The 18,783-nt window shown below is 42.0% G+C and overlaps 4 protein-coding genes across 5 annotated transcripts; 2 read left to right on the top strand and 2 right to left on the bottom strand.

Moving 5' to 3' along the window:
* Positions 1-697: 697 nt before the first annotated feature.
* Positions 698-4,136, bottom strand: LOC6606983 (TATA box-binding protein-associated factor RNA polymerase I subunit B). The gene is made up of 4 exons (XM_032723573.1): positions 3,600-4,136; positions 3,424-3,544; positions 2,556-2,996; positions 698-2,488 (listed from the first exon to the last, which is right to left on the bottom strand). The coding sequence occupies exons 1-4, from the start codon at positions 4,025-4,027 to the stop codon at positions 860-862; spliced, it is 2,619 nt and encodes an 872-aa protein (XP_032579464.1). The 5' UTR covers positions 4,028-4,136; the 3' UTR covers positions 698-859.
* Positions 3,138-3,447, top strand: LOC116801811. Its single transcript, XM_032723576.1, has 2 exons — positions 3,138-3,236; positions 3,291-3,447. Exons 1-2 carry the CDS (start codon positions 3,149-3,151, stop codon positions 3,413-3,415), a joined length of 213 nt encoding a protein of 70 aa, XP_032579467.1. The 5' UTR covers positions 3,138-3,148; the 3' UTR covers positions 3,416-3,447.
* A 544-nt stretch (positions 4,137-4,680) lies between the features above and the next one.
* Positions 4,681-18,782, top strand: LOC6606982 (leishmanolysin-like peptidase). 2 transcript variants are annotated; one of them, XM_032720953.1, is made up of 10 exons: positions 4,681-4,885; positions 5,371-5,529; positions 14,009-14,151; positions 15,413-15,443; positions 15,521-15,603; positions 15,669-15,780; positions 16,223-16,608; positions 16,664-17,077; positions 17,142-17,434; positions 17,502-18,782. In XM_032720953.1, the coding sequence occupies exons 2-10, from the start codon at positions 5,398-5,400 to the stop codon at positions 17,957-17,959; spliced, it is 2,052 nt and encodes a 683-aa protein (XP_032576844.1). In that variant the 5' UTR covers positions 4,681-4,885; positions 5,371-5,397; the 3' UTR covers positions 17,960-18,782. The 2 variants fall into 2 exon arrangements, with proteins under 2 accessions (XP_032576844.1, XP_032576842.1); XM_032720951.1 differs by having other exon boundaries at positions 4,682-5,529.
* LOC116801436 lies at positions 10,990-11,863 on the bottom strand. Its single transcript, XM_032720955.1, has 4 exons — positions 11,682-11,863; positions 11,468-11,625; positions 11,235-11,411; positions 10,990-11,167 (listed from the first exon to the last, which is right to left on the bottom strand). The coding sequence occupies exons 1-4, from the start codon at positions 11,824-11,826 to the stop codon at positions 11,009-11,011; spliced, it is 639 nt and encodes a 212-aa protein (XP_032576846.1). The 5' UTR covers positions 11,827-11,863; the 3' UTR covers positions 10,990-11,008.
* Position 18,783: the final 1 nt, after the last annotated feature.

Here is an 18,783-nt window from a genome sequence, read left to right as displayed (position 1 = left end):
AGATGGTCTCTTTTCTAGCTACATATAGCTATAATTATAGGTGAGATCATCAAAATATTGAAAGAAAAAAATAATAACATTATCACCTCTTCAGCGGATTTTTTAAGCACGAACAAAGCTGGACATTATACATTTAAACGATATCATTACAGAGGAAATCTCTCCTATGAGAGCCTTGAAAACATTAAACTTAAATATAAATTATCACAATTAAACATCCTTTAAATTTTATTTCATTGTTGATGATTTGGTATAATAACTTTATAAGTAGAACTGCCCAAAAACAAGCCAAGTGAGCACCACTGTTTCCCCAAGTACTCTCACGCTCTTTTTTTTTTGCTCTCTTCAGTTGGGTATGACCGTGGGGCCTGGCGCTCTCTTTTGAAGAAGATTTTTGTAAACAAAACCGCGACACGCATTGTTGCTGCTAATGTGATTGTTGTTGTTCTGATAAACGCTAATTTGCCTATTGATATTGATGTTAATGTGCCTTTGCTCACACAGTCGCGGCCAAGGAGATAGCACTGCCTCTTAATAGATCGTTTGAATCTAAAATGGATGCAAATTTAACATTTTGGCCATACGAAAACGTATGGGGAGACAACGAATATTTTTGTTAAACGAATTGATTGCTTTCGATAAGTGTGTAAATCATAATTTCCTGGACTTAAGCTGTTGACTAATGGGTGTGTCAAGATTGTACTTTGGTAACTGCTTAACCCACAGATTTATTTGAATCTTAATCATTGTTCAACAGGTTTCACAGATTTCTACAGCTTACAATTACAATAAGAGGAATATTATATTTACTGCATGGCATCGTTGTTTGTTATCTCAAAACCCTAATACTTCTTATATACTACCATAACTCCTTGTACGTCCTGGCTAAGGCTCGGATGTCCTTCTCTTGAGTATTGTGTTGAATACACAGATAGTTCCTATGGTTGCTCCAGTCCCTGATGCTGTGATGGTACATCACTTCCACGATGAGCAGTTCCTCGTAGAGCTCCTCCCAGACTATGCCGATTGTGCTGGCACAGGTCTCCAAGAGCCAACGGAAGGAACAGGGGAACAACTGACGCAGTTCATGCTTGTCATGCTTCCGAATTCTTTTCATATACCCGTGTAGAAGCCAGCAATCAAAATTGGACACTTGCAACAGCAGTGTATCAGGGCTTGGCGGCTCATCATTGATATCGCCCGCTACTTGGTCTGATGCTCTATCAGAAGCATCCGGATTCACATTTTTTTCCAGATTGCGACGGGGCAGATCTAGAGGGATGTTCAATGGATCCATGGTCCCTTCCTCGAAGGTTTGCAGAGAGCTAAGGCTGTCAAGTGGTATCTCGTTATCGTTGAGTTTGAGAAGAAAGCTGGGCGTTTCGGTAACATCCCAAAAGGGATTATTTATCTCAAGTTTCACACGTCTTGCATCGCGCATTGTTATACGTTTCAAATAGCGGGCTCCATAGGTTCCAATGGGCTGTGTGAACCGAAAGTCCGGCCGTTTCTCCTTCCTCTTAAGCTCGTTGATCCACGTCTCGGTTTTAATTTCAGTGTTGGCGCGGTATTCTCGACCATCACCTCGTATTATTGTTATTGGCCGGAATATGCCCACTTTTTGGATGTCCTCCTGACAGGCCAGCTCCTCCACCCGTAGTTTAAGGCCATGCTGGGACAAATACTGCGACAGTTCGGTCGTCTCCAGCACAAAGGGATCCAGGTTGCGGGCCGTGTGATCCACTTTCATGTTTTCTGGAATTTTGATGTTCATTTTTGCACCATCCGACCGCGATACTTGGAGTAGGATTCTGTTGAAGTAGGAGTGAGCCGGAGTCAAGCTGGGCTGGAATTCAATGTGCTCCTTCTCCAAACTTTCTTTGCTGGACTCGCCAAAATGGTCCTTCAGCATCGTTTCAATAATGTGTGTAAGGTTTTCATGCTGACGCCTCATTGCCGCAGATCCCTGCATCCAGTCGAAGGTTTCGCCTTGCTCCTTTTCTTTCCACTCTTTTGCTAGGATGTCGTCCACCTGACAACCAGTCCGGGTGGCTACCCCGAAGCGACGGGCAAAACTTTGGTTGTAATGCGAAACAATCACTTTCCTCATCTCCACAAACTCCATCCACTCGGTAAAAACAAAAAGCAAGGGAGCCTCATCTCCGCCGACTTCCAGCAGTTGTTCGTTGATTTTAGCAGACGATTCAGATATTTTTCGCTCCTTGATATCGTCCAAGCCGAAGAGTAACTTCATGGCGTAGAGGATGTAGGCCATAGTCCTGGCTTCATAGCGCGGATACGAGTGTACGGTCATCGCGTTGAAAAAAGTGGGCGGATACAGGTCAAGCAGGCTATTCACGTACTTCAGTAGCCGAGGTGGCAGTGCCAACTCCAGAATATAGCGCTCCGCTAGGGAGTTCAGGTTCGGTTTTTGATATTCAGACAAGTTTATGAATCGAGACATAGATGCAATGTTTGAACGCAGAAGCTGTGGAGAATGTAAAGATATATATTAATAGAAATACCATCGTTAGAAAATGATGGATTATAGTCACCTTGTTGGTAACTTTGTCTTTGATTTTGCTGAGCTCCATATCTTTGAGCAGTGCCTTGCCCTTGGCCGCCACATTTCCCGGCAGATAGTTAAGCATGCACCGCTTGGTCAAGTGCTCCTCATCAATGAAGCGCAGCAGGTCCGATAGCTGTATATCATCCTCCACCATATTAAGGGCTATGCCCAGCACCACATACAACTTGATAATATTCAGGCAATAGATGTTACGGTCAAAATTTTGCAGCTGCTTGACCCTCGGTCTAAGGCTGTGGCACGACATACTACCCTTGCTGTCGCGGCTGTGCTTGTCCAGGTGCTTCAGCGGCATATGGCGTTTCAGGGACTTGCGTGCACGCATTGACCATTGCAGGTGGAGACTCTGCTCCCCTTCGGACTCTGAAGCTCCTCCGTGCGAGCGGTAGCCGGAGGCGTCTAGATTCCGCTGCAAATGGAATGGGAGCAAGGTGTTAGACTGGCATCTGAGTAAACATCACTAATGAGTCAAGTAACTATGTCGCTTACATAGCTTGTGGAGCTATAAAAGACGAACGTGGTCATGTCAGCAACAGTTTGGTAAAGTGACTCGTTGCACATATGTCCATGCGTCTGTTTATAATCGGCTTGGCCATCCTGGCATTGGCCTACGGACAACCTGTGCCCGGAGCTCCAGAAGGCATTGAAAGTAATTAGTTAAACTAATCCTAACGCTTATTTTTTATTCAACATATCGCTACAGATTCTAAGCCAGTACAGGAGATAAATACAGCAAAACCCATGTATAATGACTACCAACGGACCCTTTTCCTGCTGCTGCCCCTGCTGTTCCCTAACGAATTCTATATACCGACTACCAGCGGCTAATAAACTACCTTAGTTCTGTTCCACAATCTGAACTTGGCGCGCTCATCATTTGGGTCACCCGTTAGAGTGCTCTTCTTGCCCTTCTTGCCTTTCTTCAATGGCTTATGGTTGTAGATGATGCGGGCATCTCTGAAAGAATTGGGAATTTGAAAATAAGAAATTTTAGGGGTATGCATGAACCCACATGGGCAGCGCCCGCACATTAAGTTTGGGCAGTCCCGTCTTGTTGCTCTTGCTGAAGGCCACCTCCATGCTGCCCAAGTAAGCCGTCCAAACCTGCAGGGTCATCAGCTTAAGCTCCGGCTTGGCGCCCATGTTGAGCAGCTCCTGAAGGAAGCCGCGCAGCACGTAATTGTAAAACTCCCACGAGGTGATGTCGTCCTCATCTTCCTTCTCCGTATCCTTCTTCTGTCGGATCGTCCTGGCTGTGTACCGGCCTGCTGCCGTATCATCAAAGTTATCCTCGGCGGTAATGTCCACTGCACGAATCTGATCTTTCTGTGTGCCGCACTCCACGCAGTAGTAGAATCCCTCGCGCTCCTGGAAGGTCGTACCCTCGCACACATCGCAGTGCATGTTCTCCAGCTGCATCGTCTCGAGAACCTCCTCCATTTTTGTGCCTTTTTCTTGAAGGTATCAGATTTAAATTATATTATATTATTAATCAAACTCGCGGTTGTACACAAATCGTGCATGCGGTAGAGATGGGAAATGATTTATGTTTACAACGATATCATCCGTTCTTCGATTGATTCGATATATCGTCCGTTTCTTCTATGAAAACGTACATCACTAGATTCAGGCGGCAAATAAAAATTGATTCAAATTAACAAGTTTTTAGTCATGGTATTTTAATGAAAATTTATATTTTATTAAATTTAGAGATCGGATCTTTTTGAAAGTATATATTAATCTTTTATAAGCGTAAAAGGTATTTTCCTTATTTTTTTATGCCAACCTGTTAGATGCACTTGTACGTTAGCCAACACTGAACTCCAATCTCTGGTAACAGTTCGTTATGTTTTTGGTGTGAGCATTAGCAGTTGGCATTGAATTATCCATGTTTTGCCGTTATGTTGATTTTTAATAAAGTCGATTTGAAATATAGATAAGCAACGTAACGCTCGATGTTTATTATTTTCGCGGAATATTTTAGCGCTAATAAGAAGGTGTTACCAGATTCGGAAAAGCATAAGACCGTGATTTTCGTTTTCGTTGAATGGCCACTCTGTCTTTGTGTCCATGTATATATGCATTTGGATAGAGACTCGATTCAAAACAAAATCGGCTGGCGAACGTTAACGTCGTTGTCGGACGATTCGACTCGCGTATTTCTGTGTTTGTTGTTCGTGCCAACCACCCCCGCCGGTATCCAAACGCCCCCCGTTAGCGCGAGTGTTTTTATGGTTTTGCTGAATGAAAAGGCTCGGCGAATGCGCTTATTGAGTGCCCACTGTGTCGGGAATGGCAGTGAGTCCTACAGAATGCTCTCGCTGCACGGACAGTTCATGAGAATTTGACATTTAAGTGCGAGTTTGTTCCTGCTTTGCGGCTAACTGCAGTTTGTAGTTTGCTGTAGTTTTGTGCATTTTTTTTTGGCGTGGGCTGAGATTGGCGAACACGGACACACCCACCCGAAAACAAAAACAAAAAGTAGTCCAAAGGCCCCAATAATTGAGTGTCTCTGTGTGTGCGTATATTTGTGTGTGTGTGCGAATTGTTTATGTGTGCGAGTGAGAGGAAAGGGATTCGAATCGAGCCGGTTTTCGCGAGTTAATTGACAAAGCAAACGGCGAAAAAGCAGCAAACATAAGCAAACAAAGAGGAAAATAAACAAAGAATTTTAAGTGCAGATATGCGTGTTGAAGTCAAGTGATAGTTAAACAAAAATCGTACTAATCCTGACAATGAAAAGGATCACCGCTACAATGCTGAGTACTCTATAATATCCACAGCAATATTCTACCCCGAAGTAAAACACCATGGCCAACTCGCCCCCGCCCCGCCCCCTCGGTAACATGGCCAAATTCCTGGCAGCCGTCGGCATCTGCTCTTGGCTCCTCGTTTCGGCCACCGCTCACAACTGCCAGCACCAGCATCCAAAGGCCCACGAGGTGAGTTGCGTTCGTTTGGCTCCAAAATGAAGGGATTGGATTGGATGGTATTGGGTTGAATTGGCCTTCTCTTGCTCCGCCCTTCCTCCGCAAATAAAACAAATAATATCCGGGAAAGGGCTATTTTGGGAACACGGAGTCTTTAAGAGTTCACCCGCACACGTGTGCCAAATATTTACAGCCCCAACTACATTTTCTATATTATAAAGTCTTGTTTAAAATATTTTAAAAGCAAGATAAATATTGCAACTATCAAAGATTTTTATGCTAGATAGCTAGATTACAAGATATAGTTCAAGATATGTAGATGTTTTGGTAATTTGGTAAAGAAAAAGTCCTTAAAAGTTTAAATAGCAATTTCGGAAATTTACCAGTAAATTTCGATGCTCGAATTTCTTGTTTGTTTCTGCTTCGGCCATTTGGGCAGATTGTCCTTCGTGCTCATTAGGCCAAGTTCCTAATTGGTGCATACTGTGCTCGCGGAAAATTTATAATTGATTGGGCTCTGGCATGGAAGAGACAGGCCTAATTAGTGCCGATTTAAGAGGAGCCCTGAAATTGCCATTCTCATAATTCTGCCATAGAAACAGAGGCAGAAACTGAAACAATAAACATCTAGCGATGGTTGGTGGCAACCACAGCTTATTGACTAATTCCGCTGGATAATAATATGCGCATTCGAGATTCGAGATTCAGTAGTCAGTCAATGCAATGTGGTTTAGTTTGTCAGTCAGGTGGTGGTGCTGCATATTAACGTGTAACCCACCATCGTGGTTACCAAACCGCCTCCACCTGCACCACATCCACATCCACATCCAGTGATCTAGTTAGGGTTTAATGTCAGACTCTGTCCGCCAACTTATTGCTTGGGATCTGGATTCCGCCGGGCTTTTGTTTTTGTATCTTTGGAAGTTTTTCGCTTGCACTTTACTGCTTTCCAATCAACGGCGTTTTAATTGGCGCGTCGCCATAAATAAAGGTCGCCTTCAATTGCGCAAAAAGGGGGAATTTACATGATTACTGTATCGAGGCGGGTACAGTCTGTCCTGCGTTGCAACTGCAGTATAATCGAACTTAAAATATTCTGGGAAATATGCATTTCCCCAGGTGTTTTATAACTTTCCAAACATATGCAGTTGTGGAGATCGAAATTAATACGCAGCTGAATATGATGTGGCAGGAATAAAGCATATATAGTATGGTTTGCACAAAAGATACATCAGATTTTTGTAAAGTTTGACAGGATGCATATTTTCAAACTCACCAGGGGACACAAAACTTTTCCATTCGGTAAAAATATATAAAAAATCTGTACGAACGCAAAAGTTTTAATTAGCGAGTAACTACTTTGTTTTCGAGCCAGTAAAAGTGAACTGGAATGGCAGGGAAATGAATTAATTCAGCGACTGTCGACGGTTAACGATGCTGTCGAGGTCGCCCAGCGTGTAATTAATTGAATTATCTGTAACTTAAACTGTTGTAAATGCAAAAAACCGTCGTCCAGATTATGTGTCTCTCTGCGCACGGAATGTCCTGCTGTCTGGACACTGAAAATCATCCTGACAGGAGCAGTGTTTGCGGAGGAGGATAAAGACATATATATACAAATATATGTACATACATATCCGTATGGCACGGCCATCCAATTAAATACCGGTCCAGTTGAAACCGAAGCACTCGATTCTAATTAGTCTTATATAAATTGAAGAACGCGACTGTCGGCAACTGCAGCAATGTGTAAAATTCGCCAAATTGAATCATTTGTCACGTTGCCAGCGTGCGTGCCCGCCTGTCAGCGATGTCGCGGACTGTACTGACCTTCTAATCCTATAAAAGCACACTTAACTTCCGAAAAACTGTCAGCATAAATTATCTTTTGGCTTACCAAACTGAGCTGCAGCGAATCTCCGTTCAGGATAAAAAGCTTTATTTATCACGAGCTAAACTGAATAGAACTTAATCAGTACAATCAAAAAAGGTGCTATAAACACGAATGCAAATGCATTCATATCGACAATGTGTGTTGCAAGCATCTGCATGTACGTATGTATGTATTTCCATTTACATATTAAGTGGATAGCAGTCTATCCATACTATATATACTATACTTCTGCATTTCTGCGTCAGCCCCATCACGATTAAATATTTATCAACTTGTCGAAAGCGAACTTTAAACAAGCAAGTTTACGATGCAACAAAACGATCCGGACAGCAACCAACAAGAAGTTATTCAACAAAGTTTGAAGCGTCCTTCTCGACGAGAAGTTGCAAGATAGAAAAGGAAATCGATTACGGATTCTCAGGTCTTCCCGGGAAAATAGTGCTGGTTGACTTGGCAGAGTGCTATTCATCGACTTGCTAGTGTAATTGGCCAATTAGGAGTCCTGCAGCTTCAGTTGCAGCAAGTGGAGGGATTCCTGTCAACTGCATAATGCATAAAAATGAGAAATTGATCAGATACAAATTTGCATAGCCTGCCAATATAAAGTTGCATCTCTTTTGCGATTATAGTGCAACACAATTGATATATGTATAGAGCAGTAAAAATCCCTTTGCTTTTTCGACAAATGAGTTAACTACAAAATTCCCCCTAAAACTTCAACAATTCACATTTCTCGTTGCGGAACATTGTAAAACTTTAGTTTTATGCTCATGTTTCGTTTTAATGCATGCCTGCATTTCTCGAATTTGTGAAAAAGCCATTAAAGTTACATGCATGCGTGTTTTTGTGGCAAGTTGTAAAAGTTATGTATAGAAAGTGAAAAACAAACTTTATCATAATGACAGCAACTGCACTTGCCATATATTTGTTCATATTTAATTAAAATGCTGCGAACAGAAGCTAATATTAGCAACATAGTTGCCATAGTAATGGCAAATGGACGGGCTAGCAAAGATCTCGAACTCACAGAGGCTGGGCGAAAAACACGTTTATCTTAAGCCAAACGCAGTTGGCCAAATGGCCGTTGAATATTCATGGCGATGACGCGCTCCTCATGGCCTTTAAGCGAAACTGTTTTGAAACACAACAACGCCATCTGTCGGCGAACAAACAAGTGAAGAGTTTCATGTGCGTGGAGTCGGTCCTTTAAGCCCTTTAAGACCCCGCATTTTGGGACAAATTGCAAAGAGAAGGTATATGTATGCATGAATTTTCGTTACCAATCACTCTGCACTTGTGCAATCCAACGTGCTGTTTCTCGATTTCAACGGAGAACGTGTTCTTCGTTGAATCACATACTAATTAGGCTTTGTCTTACTGATTGCGAATTTGCAGCGGCAGATCAGGGCATGAATTTAATTTGCTTGTGCTAATTTATTCTAGGAAATGCTTTCTAAAGTGTTTCAATCGATATGATGGCTTTCAGGATATTAGTTTCAAACAATTAATAAATTCTGTGAATTTCACAAGTGTGCTGTGGTATTAATAGGAAATAAATTTACTCTTGCATTTATTTTTAATGGGTTTCTTATAATTAGAGACAAACAGCCATTTTATGCAACATTTAATTTGATGCATTGCGGTATTGTTTTCCTTTCACCAAAGAAACATTAATTTCATCTTGTTTTACTACATTTTTATTTTGGGAAGTCAATGGTTTATTTAACCTTGCATGAACTGTCAAGAAATTTAAATAATTAAGAGATGATCTTAATTGTTGAATTTATTGCATTGCAGCAAGGTAAGAAAAATGAATGTTATTAATCTGAATGATTTCACGGTTTTTTGCTGCTGCATGCGAGACATTTATTTGCAGGGGATTTTTATATTTTATTTCAATACTGATTGAAATAATCAACTGCACAGATACACACATTCAGTTGTTGGAATTTTTGCACTTAATATTCATTTCGAAAGCAAGCAGCGCATTCATGGAACTTTTCAGTGCCAGTTAATGCAATTATTCAATTGACTGCCCTATCATCCCAATTTGTTTGAGCAGCGGCGTAAATTGTGCCACTTGACTAGCGGCTGATCTGCTGGTGCTAAAGTGCCTTAGATTAGCTGCAGTTCATAGTTTCAATTAAGTAACACACAGCTTGCTTCTTTTTGCGGTCAAACTGGTGAGGTAACGAACGAATTGAGTAAAACTAATAATAATCAGACAGACGGCGAACAGATGAGTCAGGCAAAGCTTTGGCCATCGGCAAAACCCGGCTCAAATAATATTAAAATATTGGTAAGCTGAGCAGCGAACGGCGAAACTGCTCCAGAGAATCCAAGAGTGAGAGTGCTGGCCAAACGAAAGTGAAAGCCCATACACAAACGCTCGACTGAAAGGCGCGATTTCGATTGATCTGCCGAACTTGAGCGAGCGTTGAACGCAGGTGACAGTCGGCGGAAAATTACACTCGGCGAAAATGTGTGCAAGAAAGTTAGTTTTTTGCTATTTCCATTGAATATTTAAACACCATTTACTTTATCTCCTTCTCAAAATCGCCGTCCTAAAATTAGGTTATTAAAAACGGGAACAAAGCTGATTATATTAGTTAGTATCAACATATTACGGCGTTTATGCTAATTTTATTGTTGCTTTGAATCAACAGCAGCATGAATATTTATAATCAGTGAATAAATTTGTCTGCACATATGGTTAAGATCATGTTTTACTGATAGCTGCATTAAGAAAAGGAGTTTAAATTGGTAAAAAAAATAATTGCTTATGCTGTACTTGCAAACATTTGACATATCCAAAACAATTCGGTTTTTCCTAATCGAAAAACCATTTTCTTTCTCTGCAACAATGTTGTGCGGAAGAGAGTGTAAATGGGCGAGATGAAGAGGCAGAAATGTTGTCAGTTACGGATTGGTTGCCGATTGGCGTTCGGAGCAACTGCCTCCGAGCCAGAGACAGTCGTAAATAATTACCCAACCAGCACCACCATCGATGATCGATTCCCGCGCCCAAATTAGCATGCGCAACTGGACAAACCGCGTTGGCGCTTCGTCGTAATCCCAATCCTCGCCACAAATACCCCCGCCTCGAATCGCCCAAAGCAAACGTGCGTGGCTTGCAGTTGGCCATTTATGACGGCTCTTTTAGCCGCCTCTTATTTGTTTGGCTTTAAAAGTAAATACGGGAGGTAATCAGGCGGGCGCATGCGCAGCCAACTGTGGCCAAAACGAACGCATTTCTCTTTGCTTTTCTTTGCCGGCCGTCGTTTTTTTTCTTCTTTTTTTGTATTTTCTGTTTGAATTGTTACCATTTCTGCCTTAAACGTGAGTCGCATGGCCAAAAGCTGGACACGCTCGAATGTGGCCCACAAACCAAAGAAAAAAATTTGTTTGCCACTCAAATGTGTGTCAGTATGCAAGCGGGTTGGGCATTACGTCTTATCACCGATTGAATAAGCAACTGTGATTGGAAAGTGTGGCGAAAAATATGGTAATAAACATATTATCATATCATCCTTTTAAGGAATACTTCCAGTTCAATTATGTAATCTTTTATCATCGTTCTGAAACTCATATGCAATGTTACCTAAAAAACATTACAGATCCATTTATTTTTAATGTCATCGCTTTGTTGACATACCAAGTTGTGTGTAGGCCATATGTGCCGTGGTCAACTGGGAATTTGGCTAAGACCGCATCTTCATCAGGAGACCAATTCCACAGTCGCAGCTCTGTGCCCTTCTGTTGATATATGTTCGAAATGTTTTTACAATTGCAAAATGCAAATTAAATTCCAAAATTTTCTTACCATATACGGACATGTGTGATTAACATTTGTGTATGGCTTTATAAACGAATATATTAAATTGGAAATGAAGAATCTCCTGCGATTCTTAAAGAATTGGCAAACGTCCATTCGTATGTCGTAGAAAAAAGGATGCCAACCGCCACTCTCGCGTTTAACTATTTTGAAATGGACTTCACCCTTCCGAAAAAAATTAGTTTTGGTCATAGGAAAATGTTTTCCGATATCACCATTACCTCAGTTATGGTTTTATACAAAATGGCTTCAATGTTGATCATGTTGTGCATCCTATCAATCGCCTTAATTTGGCACAGCTTCAGTTTTCCCACTTCCTTAGCAAAAACTTCGCAGTTGAGGGAATTGAACTTGTACGATCCATGTACCTTGGAGATAACTATATTTTAATCCAATACTCCAGGATATATGGTATCTTACTAACAGGTATGACACCAAAGTTATTAAAACAAAATATACAGAAGTAAGCAACTTGAACTTTGAACATTTTGCTGTCTAATACTGTGAGCTGTTCGTTTCGAAATCTATAATAGTAATAAATCAGTTTTGTTAATACATTTGTAATTACCATTGATGACATTCGTCTGATTTGATCTTTTAATTATTTGTCCGGAAATTTTAATCAATATTTCTAAAAATTGAAAACGCCCACTCACACTTTTGAAAAATATTTAGATTTTTCTTCGTTTTCTTGTTTGTTTTTGGCAATTTCTAACGGTACACTTTTGGAACAATTTAAAAAAAATTTATCCCAGATAAATGATAAAATGTTGCGTTTGCATTTCCACTAGCCGAGTAAGGGGTATCTGATAGTCGACTATAGTATTCTTTCTTGTTTCTTATTTAATCTTGTTTGTATTGGGAATAATATTTTGGTAACTAATTAAATATCGATTAAAATTTATTTTGCCACTAATGATTTAATGCTTTAGGTATGGAAAACATAACATCGTGTTCATTTCTGCTGTACTTTCATCGTTCGCTGCTCACATGCACAATTCATTCGGATTGCGTTAATGCCGTTCAGATATTGACACTCCTATAACTTGGAATCCCACCGTGTGATTTCACTAACCATTAATGACATCAAACTCATCGAGCTGCCCATCCAAATGGTATTGTGCGTCATCATCTTTCACCTGCCAAACGTTTCGCAGATGATTTTTAATTTGTGCGGTTTTTTCAAAAATGCTTTTTCAATGCACTCGACCGCAGCAACTTAGCAGCTTTTTGGGGGGATAATGCTCCCCAGCTGGGCACGATCAATGTGAAGATCGTACATCATACATCGTACTGGTTGTTTATTTTTTTCGAGGGTCTTTGTCACGTTTATTATTATTATTAGGTGGCTTATGGTTACTTTACTTATCTTAACACATGACTTTTGCAGGGCGTGCCTGGTGGGGGTTGAGTTTTGGAATTATATAGTAGTTTGTTCATGCAACCTATTCAAATACAAAACTTATTTCTGAGTTATGTTAACCCTTATAACTATTATTATCTGAGTAAAGGTGAATAATTTGTAATCAATCTTATTTGTAAACAATGATGATTGAAGAATTGAAGAAACAATGACAGGCAGATATTGTCACGTTGGCGGCTGATCTGCAGTCATTAGTGCTCCTCCGATGGCTTTGATGAGTGCGAGATAAATCACCGGGATTGGTCCAATCCCCCCAGCACTTCATCACAACCACAGCGCTGTTTGTTCAGCTCATTTCAATGCCAAACTCTTTTGTCAGATCGCGATTGCCTCACAACTATTGTTGTTCTTGGATGGTAGTTGGGTAAATAGGAATGTTTTTTCTTCGGATTCGTGTTCGTATTCGTGCAGGTGTCTAACTTTGCCATTTATCGGCGGTTACAATCCGCACTTGGGCACTGAGAACACCTAGGAAATCACTTCCCACGCTGGGGGACATATGGTGCTCCGTTAATGAAGGCAGCTCAGCTACATTTCTTGTGTGCAAATTAGCTTTATTAGGCGTAATTTTCAATTGCCACTGTCAATGAAAATGGCTTTTACTCAGCCTGGCTTTTCAGTTAGCCTGTGATGAATGGAAAAGATACTTTTGCTTGCCGAATCCCCCCGCTCGCCGCAGACTTCTTGGGCGGACAGAACCTTTTAAGGCCGCTTTCCGGACGGAAAGACAGCCAGACATCCGTAATGCATGTGTACATATTTGATGAGCATATTTTTAGCCGCACTCAGGCGAATCTCCGAGATAAAATGTCGGTGACAATCTATACTGATGATGAGAGTGTCAAGTGCTTTGTCTGTCTGGCAGCCGATTATCTGTGGATCAAGGGGCCGCCATGCATATTCAACGAAGACATCTAATTTATTCCTAATAATTGGCACAGATTGCACAATGCGACTGCCATAATAATGGCAACGAAACGAAACAATGGCCAGATAAAACCTAAAACGAAATAGCCAAAACAATATAATATAATCAGCCGCAGCCCCGCAAATCATTGACATTTCGATGTGCCAATCGTTCGACATTTTGGCGGGCAATTTAAAATTAATTTCCCTGCAATTTGCGCAGACCAATTACCGCCGCGGAGCTGCCTTTTTGTGTGGCCTTTGTCTGACTACATGTCGTCATTTAATAGTTAACAACGAAAATTTCGCTTTCGTTTAAGCTCCGCTGACTGATTTCTTGATTTCATCTCAGCTGCTCGCGGTCTGCTCTCCCTTTCTGCTATCGGTCTCATCATCCATCCATCTAACTTTTTTTCTCTCTCTCGTTTTATAGGTCGTCCATGGCGTGCGCATCCAACTGGCTGATAGCGAAGATGACTCCGCCGGAGATCCAGCGAGGCATAGCGTCCGCCGGCGCAGCGTGGCAGCCGAGCAGCCACTGCGAATTCTGCTCGTCTACGACGAATCCGTCTACAGGTGAGTGTCGGTTACACTCAGAAAAATAACTATAAATTATACCTATTTCGAGCCGTTCTTAAGTAACAGAAAAGCTCAACAATCAATTGAATAAGTCATTAAATTGTGTGGGGAAATTTTCGTATAAACTTTAAATGCATTGCAATCTTACCCCGCCAAAGAATCGAGTTTTTCGCAGTGTAAGTCTGCGCTCCAGCTCTGAAAATTGGCTTTAATTGCACTTTAATGGCAGCCAGCCAAGCAGACAGAAAAAACAGTTTACAATTTGACTTGGCCGAATGTCAAGTTAACAAAACCGAGTAAATAACTCACTTTCCGGACCGTATTGCTTTGGCCATGCACCGTTACCGCCGCACCGGGTTGGGTAACCAAACTACTACTATACCATAACTATACTGCCTGAGTTCAGGCCCAAATCGGTTGACCATGTGTGTGCGCAATTTGTCCAAATCCACGCAGTGGGCCGAGGTGTCTCCTCTGGCTGTTGGCCACTTTAGCTGGCCAGATTGGCTGACAGTTAGCTCGCTTCGATCCGAACGATCGATTGGCGTATATTGGCAGCGGACAAGGTCAACAGGAAAGCGGAGAGTTGAGTTGAGTTGACTCGACTTGGCTTTAATTTCGGGTCTCGCGTTCGATTCAATGAATAATTTAGTCGTGAATAAGTGACTCAAACAGGTGCTAACAGGTACACAATTACCCGGCATGAGTGCAAGTATCAAAAAGTTGACAGCGAATAAGCGACGACCTTCGTGTAAAAGTGCTTTCGTCGAGGAATTTACAATTACTAATTGATTTCATGCTCAATTGAAGCTTAAAACGATTTCAAGCTTAATATAACTGCCATATTTTAATCCGATTATCCGGTCCTGTAGCGATTCTGATTGGATTGATTACTTATTAATCGGAAAAGTCAGGTCAATTTACGACAGATTTTAAATATGTAGAGCAATCCATCATCATCATCAACTTGCGGTGAAAACTGTGTAATATATTGTAATCTCCTTTGTAAGATGGAAATGTTCTTAGACCTATGCAAGTTCAGTAATAAGCTTTAATGGCGATAACAAAGGCATCAAATAAATTGGTTGTCAAGGCTTTTATGTGTCGAGAATGGCAAATTGGCTTCTCAGATTTCACAGAATCCCTACAGGAAATAGGAAACGACACCCACGCCTTTGTGCGACCCCTTTATCTGCAGAATTTCATAAACAAAACTATTTTCTTGTTGTTTCATGCTTTTTCACTTGCCTCCTGCCAGGCTGGAAGAAGAGAAATTTAATTTGATAAATGTGAGTTGACATTTCTGGCTTTCCTGGGCCACACCGGCCACGACGTGCAATACTGAATACCTTTTAATCCCCACCAGGACACCGTGCTCCCGGAAGCCGTGCAGTTCTGGGAACAGGCCCTGATGGTGCGAGAGACCAAGGGCGTTATCCGCCTCAATAGGTACGTTGGACGACTGTTTTCAAGAAAACCGCAAAACTGTATAAAATATTAATATTAATTTTCAGGAAATGCGACAGCACCCAGGTGTACGTGAAAAACGGACACACCCACTGCATCGACCATTGCAAGGCGACGACGATGTGCGGCGAGGTTCAGGTGCCCGATGCGCACTTGGATGTAAGTAATCCACGGAATCCCAACAAAGCTACCCACTCAAGTGCAGCTCAAGAAAGTTCTAGTTGAAAATTAGCCACGCCTGGCTCAGCTCGAAATGACTTATTTTAAAGAATGACCTTGGCTTGAACCAAATTTAAACTGGTAAAATTGAAAACTGGTTTAAGCCACTCATGAGCACTTGCAGCTTTGATCGTGGGTCACTTAAATATGTAGTTGGTAGCTTACAACACGCCCTTTGCTAAATTCCATGTCTGTTGTCGGGTTGTAAACATTTCAACAAAATATGTGATTATATAAGCAGCATTTATACAAATAATTAGCGTGCCTTCTGTATTTTCTTAAAAGCAGAAATTTATTTATTTTCTGGAGATTTTTATGTCTTGGCTTATTACCACAACATTTTTTACACTTGTCCATTATAATTATAATTGTATTTTTGCAGGTCTGTCGGGTGTGCAATGCTACGGGTCAGAATTGTAGAATCGATAGTAACACACAGCCGGGCGAAGGCATCGAGAATGCGGACTTTGTGTTCTACGTGTCCGCCAGGCAGACGCAGCGTTGTTTCAAGGGTCTAACCGTGGCCTATGCGGCCCATTGTCAACAGGAAGCGGCTCTGGATCGTCCAATCGCCGGTCATGCGAATCTCTGTCCGGAGAGCATTAGCACAAAGCCGCAGGAACTGCAGACACTGATCTCCACCGTAAAGCACGAGATTCTGCACGCACTGGGATTCTCCGTGAGCTTGTACGCTTTCTTCAGGGACGATGAGGGAAAACCACGAACGCCCCGAAAATTAGACACTGGCAAGCCGTACCTGAATGAAAAGTGAGACAATTGTCTTGTTACAAATTCCCGTCTAATCCGTAAAGTCCATTTTCAGATTGCAGATCCATCAGTGGAGCAACGAGACCATTCGCAAGGTGGTGCGAGAGAACTGGTCTGTGCGTGGTGGCCATGTTAACAAGGTAGTGGACATGATGGTCACGCCTCGCGTTATTGCCGAGGTGCGCGCCCACTTTAACTGCAATAAGTTGGAGGGCGCCGAGCTGGAGGATCAGGGTGGCGAAGGTACCGCCCTGACCCACTGGGAAAAGCGCATCCTGGAAAATGAGGCCATGACTGGCACGCACACACAGTCGCCGGTCTTCTCGCGCATCACCCTTGCATTGATGGAGGACTCCGGCTGGTATCGGGCCAACTACTCCATGGCAACGCCGCTGACCTGGGGCAAGGGAATGGGATGTGCGTTTGCCATGCGTAGTTGCAAGGATTGGATACAGTACAACCATGCTAGGTAATAGGATTCTTTGGCAAAATATGTGATCCATTACTTATTATATATATTTCATTTGTAAAAGGGGTCGCTCTATACATCCCTTCTGCTCGAAGGTCAAGCAGGATCCTCTCCAAACCGAATGCACAGATGATCGCAACTCTGTGGCCCTTTGCAATCTTATCCGCCATGATTTTGAGCTGCCCAAAGGCTACCAAAACTTCGATAGCCTAAATCATGTGAAGGACGGCGAGGAGGGGTTCTACGGCGGTTCGGTTTCGCTGGCGGATCACTGTCCCTACATTCAGGAGTTTACCTGGCGCAGCAAGAACGTGATAGTGCGAGGATCTCATTGTCGCTTTACAGAGAATAATCCCAGTAAGACTACCAAACTGTACATACTTAAATGGATGTGTAACTAATATACACTTATAACCGTCTACAGAGCCTGAGAAGAACTTCGCCTTGGAGAGCTATGGCGAGGGAGCAAAGTGCTTCGATCACAGCGAGTCAATGTGGGAGGAGCGATCCTGTTACCAGACGCGTGAGTGGCAGCATTGGGGCAGCGGATGCTACAAGTACGATTGCTTCGACGGACGGCTGCACATCCTGGTGGGCAACTATAGCTACAAGTGCTCCTTTCCCGGGCAGAAGCTTTCCATTCGAATTGCGGCCAATGGATGGCTGCACAAGGGCACGATTATGTGCCCGCCTTGCCACGAACTGTGCGGAGCACAATTTGCTGTTCAGGGCAAGCAGTGTCGTCCGGGCGAGGAGCCCGATCCGCTCAACAAATATCCGCGCGACAACCTCGCCTGTGGAGCGGGCAGTGAGAAATCACGTTCCGTGGCCATAATCACCGCTGCTCTCCTGCTTTTCGGCCTGCGATGGGGATTCAGTTAGGCGGATCAGGTTGCAGGGTGCAAATTTACTTGCTCTTTATGTATGTAGTGAAATTTGTACATTTTAGCTGTATGATATAAGCTCAATTTGTCTAAAAGTAGGTCCATAGTGTAGTACTCCCAAATCTGAGTTGGTCGGTTTTCTAGGCAAAGAAGATGGGAATTGAATCTTTGGACAATTCGTATCCAATTCGCACAAACTTTGCCATTTAATAGTCTTTGGTTATTTCGTAAAAGAAAAGTGTTTTAAACAATGCTCAAATATGCAACTATACATTCATAGTTAAATTAAATAATATTGTCCTTAGATTAGCCCAATCCTTTTATAATTCTTCGCAACGGTACGAATTGACCACTCCTACCAAACATATAGCTATAAAATCGTAATTGTATTTTGTCCATCCCGAAATGTGATCTTTTTTAAGTGTGTCCTTGGATATTTACCACACTTGGAAATGATGGCCACATATAGGGCCAATCATTTTCGGGTGGAGCATCCAAAGGCAGTTCTATGCTTCTTGAATATCGATCTGTACATTCCAAAGCCTATTGCGAAAAATATTTGATTTATGGTACGGTGGCACTGGCAGTTCCACTAGCTTGTTGTTAAATTCTTTGTTATTTATTATGAATATGGTGTTCGAAATTTGTTGATTGCCTTGTGATTTATGTATTCTATTAGTTTTGCCTAAGCTAAATGTTTTTTCCATTTCTGCTGCCTATGAAGCATTTAAGAATTGTAAACTCAACTCTCGATTTGTAATCTAGCTTTTAAGAACCTAAACTAGCAATGTGAATAAACCAAGAGACCCTTGTAATCGCAAG

The sequence above is a fragment of the Drosophila sechellia genome, chromosome 3R (assembly GCF_004382195.2).
Source record: "Drosophila sechellia strain sech25 chromosome 3R, ASM438219v1, whole genome shotgun sequence".
In the NCBI taxonomy this organism is placed as follows: domain Eukaryota; kingdom Metazoa; phylum Arthropoda; class Insecta; order Diptera; family Drosophilidae; genus Drosophila; species Drosophila sechellia.
Note: the sequence above shows the minus strand (reverse complement) of the source record. Positions and strands in the feature narration are given on the sequence as shown.